Below are 17,393 nucleotides of genomic sequence, written 5' to 3'. Positions count from 1 at the left end.
AAGAAATGGAATCTACAGTGACCAAGGTGCCACTGTCTGTCCATTCCCATGTATGGGGACTAAACAGGTTCAACAGCTGTAGATGTAGTCTGAATAGTTATTTGGTAGTTGCATATAGATTCCAGTGAGTGAAGTGTACACTTTCCTGCAGCAAGGATAGGCTGGCAGCTTCTTGATTCTTGCAGCTGCTGCTGAGTCAATATAATGCCTCACTGTGACATAGTTTGGCACAACACATTTGTCATGGTATTTGATAATGAGTGAAAAGTTACTGAGCAAATGGCTTCTTTGGTGACACAGCTTGTCAAGTTTGTTTTGCTGCCATGGAGGTTGACTGGGATGGACTCTCCTCTTACTGGATATCTAAGTAGAAAGGAGAGCAAATCATACAAGAGGCTGCAACATATACTGCAAGAAGTTGCAGGCAGCTACCATAATTCTGCACAGAGGAATATATTTACAAATGACTTGTATCCTCTTGGATATGGGGAGTCTCACAGAGAACTAGAACACTTGATGACAGCTTTTCATAAGAACAGCTACAATTAGCGGCAGATTCAGCAAGCCCTTTGCCATAAACAAACAAAAGAAGTGGAAAAAATGCAAGAGAAGCCCGAGAACGATGTAGCTATTGTGTTTATTCCATTAGTATTGCACCAGTTGCTGGGGTTAGAGCAGCTTCTCAGAGTAGCAGCATGAGCAGCAGCATGTGACTTTACCTCCATATAGATATACCTAGGTAATTGGGTTGTTCATGACTCTATTTAAAAAAGGATGGGTCAATAATGTTGTAGGGTTGAGCCATACATGTCTGCTTCCATTCCCTGCAGCTAATCTCACTGCAGATAGTGAGTTGGACCTATACTCTTGCAGTCAAATAGTCTATGTATTGGCTAGAATTCCAAATTGACACATAATCAGAAATATTAAATAAATGATAGGTTAATAATTAATAAAAGGGTTTTATTCTAATGTCTGAAATGGATGGTAAATGATCCAGAGAATTTTGTTGAATAATTGTTCCTGATCTATATTAATGACATAGGAGACAATCTGAGTAGCCGTCTTAGATTGTTTGCAGATGATGCTGTCATTTACCCTCTTGTAGAGTCATCAGATGATCAAAACGACGTGCAAAATGATTTAGATAAGATATCTGTATGGCGCAAAAAGTGGCAATTGACCCTGAATTAGGAAAAGTGTGAAGTTATTCACTTGAGTACTAAAAGAAATCAGCTAAATTTTGATTACGCAATAAGTCACACAAATCTGAAGGCTGTAAATTCAACTAAATACTTCAGGATTACAATTACAAATAACCTAAATTGGAACGATCACATAGATAATATTATGGGTAGAGCAAACCAAAGGTTGCAATTCACTGGCAGAACACTTAGAAGGTGCAACAGGTCTACTAAAGAGACTGCTTACACCATGCTTGTCTGCCCTATTCTGGAGTATTGCTGTACGGTGTGGGATCCCCATCAGGTGGGACTGACAGATGACGTTGAAAAAGTACAAAGAAGGGCAGCTTGGTTTGTATTATTTCGAAGTAGGGGAGATAGTGTCACAGACGTGATACGTGAATTGGAGTGGCAATCATTAAAACAAAGGCATTTTTCGTTGTGATGGGGTCTTCTTATGAAATTTCAATCACCAGATTTCTCCTCTGATTGTCAAAACATTCTGTTTGCACCCACCTACATAGGGAGAAATGATCATCACTATAAAATAAGAGAAATCAGGGCTCACACAGATAAATTTTAGTGCTCGTTTTTCCTGTGTGTCGTTCGAGAGTGGAACGGTAGAGACAGCTGGAAGGTGGTTCATTGAACCCTCTGCCAGGTACTTTATTGTGAATAGCAGAGCAATTACATAGATGTAGATGTAGACTGTTAAAGTAATCTCAAGTAAACTGAAAGTGCTCCTATAGTTAACAGTTACAATTCAGACAGAAATATAACATTATTAGAATGCAATAATGTTGTGTTAAGTGTGTTAAAACAATGGTAGCAGAATCCCCAAGCTAAATAATCCATGCTAAACTAATAAATTATAGCAATAAAATTAATAAAAAGAATATTATAAACATTTGGCCACATGCAGACCATTTGCAATAAATAATAAATCATAGTGTGGACTATGAAAATGTAAGGAAAAGATAGATTGCCACTTGCCATAAAGATGACATGTTAAGTTACAGACAAGTGCAACTAAAATACACTTACATGTTAGCTTTCGGCCACAGCCTTCATCAGAAAAAGAAAATGAAATGTATGAACATTCATTCATACAAGCAAGTACACCTCACATGCACATGACCGTCATCTCTGGCAGCTCAAACCCTAATGCAACTGTCACATAGAATGAAAGTAGCAATCCAGAGGGGGTGGGGAAGGGATAGCAGTGTATACATGGATCGTGAGAAGAGTACTTTCTGGCAACGTGTGCAAGGACTAGACTGCCAACAGGTACAGCATTGGGAGGCTGTAATGCAGGGAGGTGGCGGGGGGAGGGGGGTTGGGGGATGACATGAAAAAGGAAAAAGATGAGCGGGTGCATTGACAGAGGGGGGCATGTAATTACGGTGGGAGATGAGAATAGGGAAGAGGTGACAGGACAGAGGGGTGGAAACTGTTGGGTGGAGAGTGTGAGGACAGTATGTTATCATAGGTTGAGGCAGGCATAATTTAAGGAGCAGAGAATGTGTTGTAAGGATAAGGATAACTCCCATCTGTGCAGTTTAGAAAAACTGGTGGGGGAGGGCAGGAGCCAGATGACTGAGCTACTGAATCAGCCATTGAAATCAAGCATGCTATGTTCAGGTGCATGTTGTGCCACAGGATGGTCTATGTTGCTCTTGGACACAGTTTGGCAGTGGCCATTCATCCAGGTGGACACATGGTTGGTAGTCATACCAAAATAAAAAGCTATGTAGTGATTGGAACAGAGCTGGTATATGACATGGCTGCTACTGCAGGTGACCCAGCCTCAGATGGGGTAGGATAAGCCTGTGACATGTCTCGAATAGAAAGTACTGAGTAGGTGGATTGGGCAGGTCTTGCGGGTCTTCCACAGGGATATGATCCTTGTGGTGAGGGTTGGGATTGGTAGTGGCATAGGAATGGGATGTTGTGGAGGTTGGCGAAGAATATGGTTCAGTTATTCCAGTCCTGGATGGTATTGGGTGATGAAGGGTGCACTCCTTTGTGGCTGGCTCTTGGGGGTGGTGGGAGACTTGGGGGTGTGAGGAAAAATGGCACAGGAGATCTGTAGTGATTGGAAGAAGACCTGGGTGTGAGACTCTCAGCGTACTGGGCAAAAGAGTTCTTGTCACTGCAGATACACCATCTCTAGGTGGCCAAGATGTATGGGAGGGTTTTTTTTGTGGAAGGATTAACAGCTGTCAAAATGCAGGTACTGTTCGTGCTTGGTGTGTTTAATGTGGACAGAAGTGTGGAGGGAGCCATCAGAGAGGAGGAGGCCAACATCTAGGAAGGCGGCATGCTGGGTTGAGGTGGACCAGGTGAAGTGGATGTGGTAGAAGGTGTTGAGGTTGTGGAGGAATGAAGATACGGTATCTTGGACCTGCATCCTTATCACGAAGATATCATCAGTGAACCTGAACCAGACTATGGGTCTGGCATTTTGGGAGGCTGGGAAGGGCTCTTCTAGATTGACCATGAACTGGTTGGCATACTAGGATGCCATGCAGATGTCCAGGGCTGTGCCACATATTTGTTTGTACGTTTCCCTTCAAAGTAGTAGTATTGAGGTAGTGGGTTTGGAGTTTGACGGGCATTGAGAAACTTAATGTTCAATAGCAGTAAGACTGTGGGTATGAGGGATTTTTGTGTATGCAGAAGTGGCATAAACCATGACAAGTAGGGATCCAGGAGGTAAAGGGGTGGGTGTGCTGGAGAGTTGGTGAAGGAAGAGGTTGGTATCCTTGACATTCGAGGCTAGATTATGGGCAATATGCTGGAGATGATGGTCAGTGAAGGCCAAAATTCTTTCAGTGGGGGCACAATAACCAGCCACAATGGGGCAGCCATATTGTTGGGTTTGTGGATTTTGGGCAGCATGTAGAAGCTGTGTGCAGGGTATCATAGAGGTGTGGTGGTGTGAACTGGGAGAGGCAGGGTTCAGTGTTGGGATTAGGTTGGCTTTAGTTGGAGGCCACCAATACCCTCCTATCCCTCCCCCTTCCGTTCCCCACTTCAGATTGCTATTCACGTGGCACTTACATTCCAGTCAGAGCTGCCAGTGATAGCGGTCATGGGTACATGAGGTGTGCTTGCTTGTGTAAGTTTGTGTGTGCTTTCTATGACTGAAGAAGGCTAACAGTCTTTTCGTTGTGCCTGTCTGCAGCTCAATGGATCATCTTTACGGTGAGTAGCAATCTCTCCATTTCCTAATATTGTTGATTAAATATTACAGTAGTTTTAATATAAATTGCAGTTCCAACTTTCTCCTTAACTTGTTGCTAACACACACCCACCAAGTTTAAAATTGTCAAAACAGCAACCAGCCACAAGTATGGTTTAAAAAAGGGACCAGCTTCAGATTACGTACAAATCCATCTTCAGGTGGTTGTCACAGGTTTCCTTATTTCCTTATGGGACCTCATTTTGTATTTGTTTTTGGTTTGCTGTATGATTCTGCATGAGGAAATCGCCCTGTGTTTTCATTGTGAATTTTAAAATCAACACATTTGTGGGCGTGCACTGTATGAGTGCTATTAAATTTACCGGAAAACTTTTGACATGACACCTTTCTTTGTTGAACAGCAGCACACACAATTTTGCTGCCATTAAACAGAGAATGTTATTGTCTTATGTGTTTTCCATGGATTGAACAGCACTCACACATTGCATATCCACAGATGTATTGATTTTAAAATTCGTGACTAAAACATGGGGTGATTTCATCACACAGAACCATACACCACTGCAGGAAACCAATAACAAATACAAAAAGAGGCTTCAGCAAGAAAGCAAGGAAACCTATAACAACGTTCTGAAGATGGATTTGTAAGGAATCTGGAACTTGCCATGGTTTGATTGAAATAAACCTTTTTATATCATTCTTGTATGTGGTTTCTTTTTCAATTACAAACCTTATAGTATTACAGCCACAAGTCTCATAATGGTAGTTTTTGACAAAATAATGCATATTTGGATGGAACACACACACAGTTTTTGTTACTGGTATTTCTTATTGTTACTATATTTTGCTAGCTGAACATCTCCCAATAAACTTGAACTGTTTTACCTCCACTAGTAGGTACACTGATACAGGAGTGGTTTAACAGGTTATGGTTTCTCTGAGTGGCACCACTTACCCACTGACCACAATCTGTGCTTTCCTCTTTGTTGGATGATACTGTAAAAAATTCATAACTCACAACAGTTACTCTTCTTGTCCTGGGGCACTTACTTTGAGATTATATATCAGGAGGTGACCATGTCACTACTCTACTAGGACAGTTGCCTATGAAGAAGTTATACAAACATTTGGGCAACTTCAGCTGCCAAAATCTCACAAACTAAGGTGACCACCAAAGAGTATTGGATATTCTGGTGATATCTGTCATGATGGCTATGGAATATTTGTCATAACATTTATCAGCGGTTGCAATCACCTGAGTTACGGCACTGTTTATCAATATTCCCTTTCTGAAACCATACTGCGTTTGATTAAGACTTATTAGTTCTCTTTTCACCAGTAGCTAATCACATAAGAGTTGTTCCTGTATTTTCCCAGAGTGTTCAACAGACAAATATGCCTGTATTATTACAGCTGGTTCACACCAGACTTGCAGGATGGCCATTTATGACTTCAGAGTGGCACATGTGGGATGCTTTGAGATGGGACCTCCAGTAGCACAGCAGGCCCAGTGTTGAAAATGTCTACTCAACAAAAACATTCTTTATTGTTTGTTGTCTCTCGTACAGCATTCTGATGAAGGAAGGCAAGGAGGCAGGTTAGTAAGCTGCAAGTGACATATGTTGAGGCAGTGGAGTGGTAACACAGCTCAACAGTGGCTGGTGACAGCTGGGTCCTTTCTGACCAACTCATGTGTCAGCTCAGCGGTGCAATGGCATTAGAAGACTGGACTGGTGAGCATCACTTGTGGCCTGAGGCATCTGACAGGAGCATGCAAGCACATGAAGTTGACCCCATGACCCTCAGAGACTGACTGGAATGTCAGGTGATGGTACTCACATAATGGCCAGAATCCTCAGAGATAGCTGATAGCTCACAGATCAGTGCCTTCACCTTGTCAGTGATGCTGCTTGATGATGCTGTAGTAGTTTAGCCACACATTTGACAGATGACTGGTGTGTACACTGTACCAATTGAATGAGTGGTGCCAAATGAATTCTGATACTAACTTGGAGTATTTTAGTTGCGCCAACCAGCAGTGTTATGTCAGGAGGTGCCTCATGTTACATAGCCAGTTATAGAAATTCCATGCAGTGATATAGCATGTAGAAATTCAGCTCACTACCGAGTATCTAGCTGCAGAATTACATCAGTGGCTGGCCCACATATTCTTTGGCTGGTTGGGAAGGCCTGCTTGAAGCTGATGCTGCAACATTTTCTCCTTCCTTAGAAGAATTCAGCCATATGAATTCCAGGCTGCTGTTGAAACTATGAACTATTAAAACAACATGGTACTACTGTGTCTACATTTTCCCCCTGACCCTGTTTAGCACTCTCTCTCACACACACTGTTATTGACACTTTAAACATTGTCTGTTCTTCTTCCTTACACACTCCATCAAATTGTGTATACCACTCCATCAAATGGTGTATGGTGACTGCTACAGCCAAAATTTCCCTCACTTTGGTCAAACATTGTGGTCAATCCATTGGGTTGGTAGGTATGGACTGGAAGATCAGGTGAGCTGAGGACTCTGACTGATGATGGACAGAGGCAACACGAATGATGACCAGTACTAAGGAAACTTCAAGGCCGAGATCTCCATTACAGTGACTCAGCGCTGGTGCTTTTTGCACTTGGCAACATACTGTCTACAGGTTTTTGCAAAATTCTGCACTGCTCCACTGTTTTCCACCCACTCTAGGTTTTAATGCCTCAAATGATGAGTGCACCTTCTGTCTATAAACTACCTCATAAGGCAATAGCCATGTACCCTTCTGAACTTTTGAACTATATGCTGTCAGTTCGTAAGGTAATGCCCCACTCACTGTGCGTATAGTGCATCCCCATATTTGACACTATTGTTACAGCTGGACAGCACTGTCATATATTTACTACGTAATGACTTGTACGTTGTTATGCTTAAGGCTGTTGGGAGCCATCGAGGCTACTTCTAGATAGGAAATCAGAGATACAATGCAGAGAGTGGACAAAAGTGGTAACATTTAGGTTACCAGAGACAAACTGTAGCAGTAGAGCCCTACAAATTACTAATGCTCTGGGCAGCTGTCCCAGGAGAGAAGTCTCACTTCAGAGAATTAACTGGTAACTCCATCCATTACCTAGATACTGTTGTAAGGTGTCATAGTAGAAGATGGCCATGAAAAGAAACGTCTTAGCAGAGACAGCAAGCTTGATGCTTGCTCCTGAGAACTGCAATGTCAGTGAGTTTACACAGGTTAGAGTGCTACTGCAGCAGTCCCCACACACAAAAGGATTGAGGGTGAAGCCAAGTGACAAAAAACATTTATGTTGCTGGCCATAATAGGCACAACAGTGACATTTAGCTTTCAGCTGAACACTGTTGCTACCAAAACTTGGAGTTTGATAATGTCAAGTCCAGAGGCACCCCTACCTACCGAGTAGGAGGAGGGGGGAGGGAGGAGGAGTCTACATATGGTTGGCCAAATGTGCCCTGGAGGTGCAGAGCAACTTATGAGATTGCCCAAAGCTTGTTAAGTGCTGGTGGATTGGTGGGTCAACTAGGAAGGGAGAAATAGTGCACCACCACAATTCTTCAAGAACCCATCTTTTTGTATTAAGAGAATTGTTCAGATTCCAAATATGTGTCACTTGTGGCCAGCCTAGATAAGCTCCAACATGTCTGTTTTTCTTACTTGGAGTGCTGCACAAAGTTTCTACTCAAAATGTTACTAGTGTTCACTACTTCTGTTAGCACCCAACCCATGGATTCAGACACTGACTTCCGTTGTGCAACCAGTTGCCTCCTTTGCTTTTTCTAATATGTATGATTAGCCTTCAGTGTAGTAGTTAGCCTGATTGCTAATAAATAGTGTTAATCAGACTCCTGAATACCGTGAGTCTCCTGCTGAAAGCATCCTGTCGAGTCCCAGAAACCATACATCTTGCAGGTGCCTCGTGACAATGTCTGGCACTGATCCAAGTCATCAACCTGCCTTCAGTGGGAATTTGTCTTTCTACATTTGCTCCTCACTGCATGAAATTGGAGATGGCCCTCAAGCCCCTGTCTTCCCTCTATCGTGTGTTAGTAGGACACAACAACACCAGTATTGCAGGATGGCCGTTTTTTTTTACTTTTGCAGTGTCATGTGAGGGGAAACTGTGGGATGGGATCTTCAGTTCCGCAGTGAGCATGGTGTCTTTCAAACAGCACTCCAGCAAAAGATGCCAAGGAGCTAGTCCACAGATAGTAAGCACTGAGACATATGCCAAGGCAGTGCAATGTTGCTGCACCACAACAGTAGCTGGCAACAGCGGATCCTTAGTGATGCGAGTCAGGTGTCAGCTTGTCAGTGCAGCAATATTAGACAATTATGCTGTCAAATGTAGTTTGCAGCCCAAGATGTCTGAAAGGAATGGGTAGGCACCCCAAGTTGAACCCAGGTCTCTCAGAGATTAGCTGGAGTATCATGTGATGTCAGCTGTGTGGCATCCACACCTCAGCAGATCCATTTTGAAGTTCAGAACTATCAGGGCTAGCTGATAGCTCATAGATCAGTGGCTTCACTCAGTCAGTGATACTGCTCAATGAGGCTGTAGCAGCTGAGTTGCACATTTGACCAGTACCTGGTACAGCGACTGTGCCAGCCAAATGTATAGCACCAAAGGAATGCTGCCACTAGCTTAGGTAGGAGCATTTATAATTGCTCTAGCCAAATATGTTATGATGCTTGGTAACCTCCCATCATGTAGCCAGTTGTAGAAACAGCATGTATCAGTCCAGTTCACCACTGACAGTTGCAGGGTGCAAATCACCACCCAGATTTGGCTTCCTCATGGTTCCCTTAATTAATTTAAATGAACGATGTGGTGGCCACTTAAAAGTGAAGTGGCCAATATCCTTCCCCACTTTACTCCAATATGAGTTTGAGACCCATCTCCTATGCTCACATTGTTGATAGCACAGTAAACAGTAATCATTTTCCATTTCCTTGAAAGTGTTTCTACAGTTCTGAGCAACTAAATTTATTTAATTTATGAACAAATTGCAGCTTTAAGTAAAAACTGACAGATGTTACTTAAATCTGTTTATAAAACACTGGAATAGGTCAAAGTAAAATTATGTGCTGAACTGTAGTTTATAAAGAAGTAAGACTAAATGCAATTTCATGTATTGTTGACATATAAGGCTACTCATTCAATGGAAAGATCTGAATACCCTGTAAATACATAACAATTACAATAATGTCACAGTGGCAATGACTCTCCCAAACACCTTTTCACATTGGCATGCCAGCTCCAGATCAAATACACCTGTTCGAGTAACGTTGAGAACTGGTGTACAAATCAGCCTGGATGTGTTTTTTAGGACATTTTCCACATCCGACTAGGTGAATACCAGGCTGGTACTTGATGGCAAGTGTTCATCAGAGACAAGGGTATCATCTGGAGTGCCCCAGGAAAGTGTGATATGGCCTCTGTTTTTCTCTATATACATAAATGATTTAACGGTCAGGGTGGACAGCAATCTAAATTGTTTGCTGATGATGCCATGGTGTGTAGTAGGGTGTTGAAGTTGAGTGACTGTAGGAAGATGCAAGATTAGTTGGACAAAATTTCCAGTTGGTGTGATGAATGGCAGCGAGCCCTAAATATGAGAAAATGTGAGTTAATATGGATGAACAGGAAAATCAAATCTGTACTGCTTGGATACAGTATTACTATTGACACAGTAAAGTCATTTAAATATCTAGGTATAACATTGGAAATTGATATGAAGTGGAATGAGCATGTGAGAACTGTGGTAGGGAAGGTGAATGGTTGACTTCAATTTATTGGGAGAATTTTAAGAAAGAGTAGTTAACCTGTAAAAGAGACCACATATAGGACACTGGTGCAATCTCTTCTTAAGTACTGCTCAGATGTTTGGGATCCGTACCAGGTCATATTGAAGGAAGACATTGAAGAAATTCAGAGGCGGGCTGCTAGATTTGTTACTAGTAGGTTTGAACAATCCATAAGTGTTGTGGAGGTGCTGTGGGAACTCAAGTGGGTATCCCTATAGGGAAGGAGACATTCTTTCCAAGAAACACTACTGAGAAAATTTAGAGAACCAGCATTCGAAGCTGACTGCTGAACAATTCTACTGCCTCCTACATACATGGCATGTAAGGACCACGAAGATAAGGTATGAGAGATTATGGCTCATATGGAGTCATATAAGCAGTCTTTTTTCCCTCACTGTTTGTGAATGGAACAGGAAAGGAAATGACAAGTACTGATACCGGGTACCCTCTGCCATGCACTGTGCAGTGGCTTGTGAAGTATCTGATACCTATTTTAAGCTAAAAACATAAGTAGCTATACTCCTAGGTAGATATATGTATTAAAATAATCATTTAATGTTAATAAAATAAATTTATTGGTATATTTATTCAATTAAATGTAATATATTAATATAAATTATTTATTGCATTGGTAGACACGTCCATCTTCAGTTACACAATTCACAAACATTTAGAACATGTTCACACACTTTCACATGGAATAACACTCAATGCTGACATTTGGGGGTACACAAATTCCATATCTGGGGGTTGGGGGGCTACCACCAACTTTGACAAATCCAATAATTTCATGGTGACCCCAAGAAAATATGGTATTAATGGCAGAAAAAAGAAGAAGATAAAAGAGAATTAAATTATTATGTAGTACATTTACTATATATTTACTGCATAAATAGAAAATTCTGCAATGGACTCTATTTTGTCAGTTACGAACTGTCATACTGCATGTGTTGTAATACTTTCTTGTCTCAGCAAGTATGCTAGCTTCATTGGTTTTTCTTTTCTGACATTTATGTAGGTATTTAATTTTTTTAGGTCAGCAACTTACTATGGAAGAGAGAGACTGTGCAAACTTACCCCTGAAACTAGGAGAACAACTCCACAGCATTTTCGAAGAGTTTCTGCTGATGTGGACTACATGGAAAATGAATGTGCTCCAAGTAGGTCTGAAGTGTGCAGTTGACCAATAATGATATTTTCAGTTTTTTATTACTACAGTTAATAAACAATTAAATATGGTACTTATTATTAGGATTTTCTTATTTATTTTCTTGTTGACAAAGTTCATTAACAACTAATTCTGAAAAATTAAAAAATGAAATCTTTTAAGCAAAACAAATGCAGGCAAATATCTTTTAATAGGATTACATGCAGTAGCAAATATAGCCACCTATACTTAATTTCAAGATTTTCAGGTGAAAATTATTTTGTCAAAAATAAATAAATAAATAAATCAAATAAAATAAAAATAAAGGAGAAGGTATGGAGAGAAATGTATGGAGTTGTGTTCAGAGAAGTACATCAGTATTCTACTGCATGTATATGTGGTGGCACTCAACTTGTAGTTAGCCAGAGTCCTGGTGGTGGAAGAAATTTTCACCACCAGTATTTAGCTGACAAGCTGAGGGGAGGTAGTAGTGTGGCAACCAGACTTTCCTTTGGTGTCATGGATTAAATTCCAGATCTCTCCATTGCATCTCATAGAGTGAGAGCTTGTGGCACTGTTGATGACAATCCATCTATCAGGATGGGACATTGTACCCAGAGGCCCCCTTGATGCTATTAGTTTTAAACCATTTATTAATGTCAGTAAAAATTTGATTAGCAGCTATTTTTAAATCTGTACTTGACTTGCTACTTAATACACACATTACAATAAGTAGCAAGCCAAGTACAGATTTAGAAACAGCTGCTAATTAAATTTTCACTGACATTAATAAATGGTTTAAAGCTAATTCACTGTCATTAAACTTTGAGAAGACCCACTATATGCAGTTCTGAAGCTGTAATAGATTTCCTTCCAGCTTGTGTAACATATGAAGACATGCAGATCAAAGAGATTGGCAGTGTTAAATTTCTGGAATTACAACTTGATAATAAATTCAGTTGGGAAGGGCATACCACAGAATTGCTTAAGTGCATAAACAAGTATGTATTTGCAGTGAGAATGACATCAGATGTAGGAGATACGAATATAAAAGAACTTGCATACTTTGCTTAGTTTCATTCTATTATGTCATATGGAATCATGTTCTGGGGTAACTCATCGAACCGAGCAAAAGTTTTTAGGGTGCAAAAGCGTGTGATAAGAATCATTTGTGGTGTAAATTCAATAACATCATGTCAGAACCTGTTCAAGGAACTTTGTATTCTAATGACTGCTTCTCAGTATATTTATTCCTTAATGAAATTTATTGGAAGGAAATGTAAATGTCATGTGACTAGGGCCTCCCATCAGGTAGACTGTTTGCCTGGTGCAAGTCTTTTGATTTGATGCCACTTTGGTGACTTGCACATCGATGGGGATGAAATGGTGTGATTAGGACAACACAACACCCAGTCCCTGAGCGGAGAAAATCTCCGACCCAGCCAGGAATTGAACCCGGGCCCTTAGGATTGACATTCTGTCATGTTGACCACTCAGCTACCGGGGGCGGACTGTTGCAAGTAATATATCTCTATTTCCAAACAATAGCTCGATGCATAGGAATAAGAACAATCTACATAAAGACCTAAAATCACTTACCTTGGTCCAAAAAGGGGCCCAATACTCAGGAACACACATTTTCAATTAATTGACAACAACCATTAAAAACTTGGTTTCAGATAATGCACAGTTTGACAGAGTTTGAAAGACTTTTTAATAGGCAACTCCTTCTACTCTATAGACAAATATCGTAACAGAGACTGTTGAGCCAGCTTAAGTAAAAATGACTGTTAGGTTTCAGTTTTGAAAGCACTTGGTCACAACAGGCAAGATTAGGCATTTTGTGTATGATAAATTTATTAGTAATGTATAACAATGTTTCATTCTGAAAGCATGTTAATTCTGTAAATATTAGCTGTTACAGTTTACCACATTGTATTCACCTATTTCAACAATCTCCTAACAAATGATCAGGGTAGAAAGTGTTATATTCAAATGTTTTACATTTTTATGTTATACTTTCTGACATGTTCCATGAGAATCATCTCGTTTTTTGGGTCTGTTGAACGAAAATTGAATCTAATGTAATCTAATCTCTAATGAGTGGGCTATGTGCAGGCATGATGATGATGTTTGGTTTGTGCAGGGACCAAGTTTCATCCTCTCCCTTTATTCTTCATTATACTTGTACAAAATAAACAGGAAACCACACCCATCCATTATGCTCACCTGCACTTAAAAGATAAATTTAAGAGACAGCTCTTATACACTGTGAAAAATGGGCTTTTGTGCATGGAGGCAGAACAACCCCTCGTGGTCTCCCAGTCAACATTGCCACATAAGAGTTTACTGCAGGATATTTTCTTAAGAAATTTTCATGAAAGGAATTGTTATACATTAACTGCTTATTTCCATTTCAATATTTTGTTTCTTCATGTGTTCAAAACAATTTTGCATTAGCACCTACTAGTAAGCTGGTCTATACTCCTTCAGGCAAATGTGTATGCAGAATAATCAGAAACAGTCTGAAAAGCTTGTAAGAGTGTTGCAGGGTAGGTTATGCTGAGAAATAACTGTTAAGAAATAATTTAATACATTGCACCATTTCTGAGTTAAGTTAGCCAAACAGACAGTTGTCCCCACAAATTCAAGTGGCCTATCAGAGATGGTGTCACCAAATATGTTATTTGTTTGGTTTCCTAAAACTGAACAAGAGAGTCATACAAAAATTGAATATGGGACAGAAGTAAGGACTGAACCCAAGCCAAAGGCTGAGCAGTCTCATGCACTATCAACTATGCTATGGGGAAAACTTACACTAATTGTATCTGGCAGGCTGCTTGAATTTGTTCACACAACAACCTGATTGGCTAACTTCAATGCTAATTAACTCGGAAAGAGCACAAAGTATCAATTTTTTTCGTAATAGTTATTTTGTAGGACTGTTTATTACTCCACCCCCCACCCCCCACCCCAAGATAGTCAATGAGGATTAACCCTTGCAAATCCCAAAAGACAGTCACCATAACCTTTCCGGCCAAAGGAATGGTCTTGCCTTCTTTGGTGCAAATTCCCCCTTGTTAACCCATTGTTTAGATTGTTCTTTGGTCTCAGGAGTATAGTAATGTATCCATGTTTCATCCACAGTGATAAAACAATGCTTAAAGTCCTGCAGATTCTTCCTGAACAGCTGCAAACCATCCTTGCAACACTTCACACAATTCCGTTTTTGGTCAAGAGTGAGCAGTCACGAAGCCCATCTTGTGGATAGCTTTCCCATGTCCAAATGTTTATGCAAAATATTATGTACTCATTCCTTCAAGATGCCCACAGCACTAGCAATCTTGCACACCTTAATTCTTCTGTCATCCATCACCATATCATGGATTTTATCAATGATTTCTGGAGTCGTAACCTCCACACGGCATCCAGAAAGTTCAGCATCACATGTGCCCATATGGCCACTCTGAAAATTTTGAAACCACTTATAAATTGTTCTAATCAAAGGTCCAGAGTCACCGTAATGTTTATCAAGCTTCTCTTTAGTCTCCTGAGGCGTTTTGCCTTTCATAAAGTAATGTTTAATCACCACAAAAAAAATCTTTTTCGTCCATTTTTTGACAATCACTCAACTTCCTTGATTCATACGAATGCCAAATACAAAGAAATAGACCAATATGGCTGAAACTTGGTGTGCGTTCTTTCCAAAGATGCTACTAACTAAACATGACCTCAGTACCTGCTGGTGGTGCCATCTCTCAGACTTTGCACTCATATTATTACCAATTCAGTGGGTTCTTACTTATTTCACCCAATGTCTATTGATTTTGGGATAACTTAAAATGTCAAAACTGCATTGCCAAATACGAAGTCTATCTATGTCACTGGAGATTTTCCTCACCCAAATTTGAGGAGCATGGATTTGTTGGCTTGAAAGTAAGGGGTGAATTATGTCTCAGAGAATAGTAATGTCATAAAGTAGAATTTAAGACAGTTTAGACTTTACAGACTGTCTAAACTTTTAAAAAATTGATGTCATAGCAGTTTTATTTGGTGCTGGTTTCATGTACAAGGAAACAGGCAGGTATCCATCTGCAGAAAGTTTTTCAACAGTGGCAAAATTCAACACTCGCTGGTGTCGATAAGAACTAATTCTGTGAGTTAGAAAATGTGTTGTTCTTCAATAAGTACACAAAACTTACTATATCTCAAAATATTGACAGTTATGTACTCAGTATTTTAAGATAGGTTATTTAGTACAAAATGGTAAGAATATTTTAGTAATATACGAAAAGAACATCTTTTTATGTTGTTAATGTACATATGGATACCTCCTACATGGATAGCCATGCTTGTTACCACGTCACTTCCAGAATTTGGGCAGGTGCGCCAGCCCTGCATGGAATCCACGAGGCAGAGGGCCAGTGTGCCAATCAATCTGGGTGTGGTTTATAAGCAGTTTCCCCCATCTGACTAAGTGAATACCAGACTGGTACCCACATCCCACCTGGGTTACACAATTCATCAACATTTAGAAAATGTTCATACTCTTTCTCACGCACACAGTTGGGGGTTCACAAATTCTGTCAGGGGCTGGGGGCCAGAGAAGGGGGGAGAGGGGTGGGGGTTGGATGAAGGGATGGCGACAAGTAAAGCATCCAACCACCCTCTAACATATTCACAATTCAAAACTTGATAATAACCATACCATCCCTGTGTAGGAATAGGATAAAGGTAAAAGTTAAAGAAGAAGAAGAGTATGTATTCTCGTTATCTCAATATGAGATATACAATGCAGCAGAATTGTCACATAGTCTTCCTCAGATACAGGTTCTCTAAACTATCCCAACATGATTTTGCAAAAACTATGACATGTTTCTTTCAAGGATTTCCATTAAGTTTCCCAAGCATTTTCATATGAGCTGTATCAACCTGTTACATTCATAGTATCTCATCAGTGAATTTATTCAATGTCTGTTGCCATGCCTACTTGATAAGGACTTCAAATGCTGGAGCAGTACTCTGTAACTAGTATGTAATTTCCTTCACACATGTACTGCACCTTCCTGGAACCGTTCCACCAAATCCAAGTCTACCATCCACCAAATCGAAGTCTTCCATTTGCCTTCCTTGATATTGATTTTATATGTTCATCTTACACTGAAGTGACAAAAATCATGAGATAGTGATGTATACATATACACATGGTGCTAGTATGACATACACAAGGTCAAAATGGTGCTACATTCATGGGAGCCATCATTTATACTCATGTGATTCATGTGAAAAGGTTTCTGGCATTATTATGGCCATACAGTGGAAATTAACAGACATTGTAATCAGAACGGTAGTTGGAGCTAGACACATGGGACATTCCATTTGGAAGCCATTAGGGAATTCAATATTCCAAGATAAACAGTGTCAAGAGTGTGCTGAGAATACCAAATTTCAGCCATTACCTCTCACCACAGACAACACGGTGGCCAATGACCTTCACTTAATGACTGAGAGCAAATGTGTTTGCATAGATTTGTCAGTGCTAACAGACAAGCAATGCTGCATGAAATAACCACAAAAAATGAATGCTGGATGTACGACAAATGTATCTGTTAAGACAGTGTGGTGAAATTTGGCTATGGCAGTGGATGACCAACGTGAGTGCCTTTGGTAGCAGCACAACATTGCCTGCAGCACCTCTCCTGGGCACACGACCATATCAGTTGGACCCTAGGTGACTGGGAAACCATGGCCTGGTCAGATGAACTCCAATTTCAGTTGGTAAGAGCTGAAGGCAGGGTTTGAGTGTGGCACATGCCTGACAAAGCCCTGAACCCAAGTTGTCAATAAGGCACTGTGCAAGCTGGTAGTGGCTCCATAATGGTGTGGGCTGTGTTGACATGGAATGGACTGGGTCCTCTGATACAACTGAACCAATTATAGACTGGAAATGGTTATGTTTAGCTACTTGGAGAACATTTGCAGCCATTTGTGAACTTAATGTTCCCAGACAATGATGGAATTTTTACGG

At 40.4% G+C, this 17,393-nt stretch overlaps 1 protein-coding gene across 2 annotated transcripts in view; it reads left to right on the top strand.

The window, feature by feature from the left end:
- LOC126469895 (uncharacterized) overlaps positions 1-17,393 on the top strand; it is a 485,688-nt gene that overhangs the window by 372,818 nt on the left and 95,477 nt on the right. For both annotated transcript variants that reach the window (XM_050097238.1, XM_050097237.1), the window contains exon 20: positions 11,254-11,378. In XM_050097238.1, coding sequence (XP_049953195.1) covers positions 11,254-11,378 — 125 coding nt within the window. The remainder of the gene's footprint in view (positions 1-11,253; positions 11,379-17,393) is intronic.

This window comes from Schistocerca serialis, chromosome 3 (genome assembly GCF_023864345.2).
Source record: "Schistocerca serialis cubense isolate TAMUIC-IGC-003099 chromosome 3, iqSchSeri2.2, whole genome shotgun sequence".
Taxonomy (NCBI): domain Eukaryota; kingdom Metazoa; phylum Arthropoda; class Insecta; order Orthoptera; family Acrididae; genus Schistocerca; species Schistocerca serialis.
Note: the sequence above shows the minus strand (reverse complement) of the source record. Positions and strands in the feature narration are given on the sequence as shown.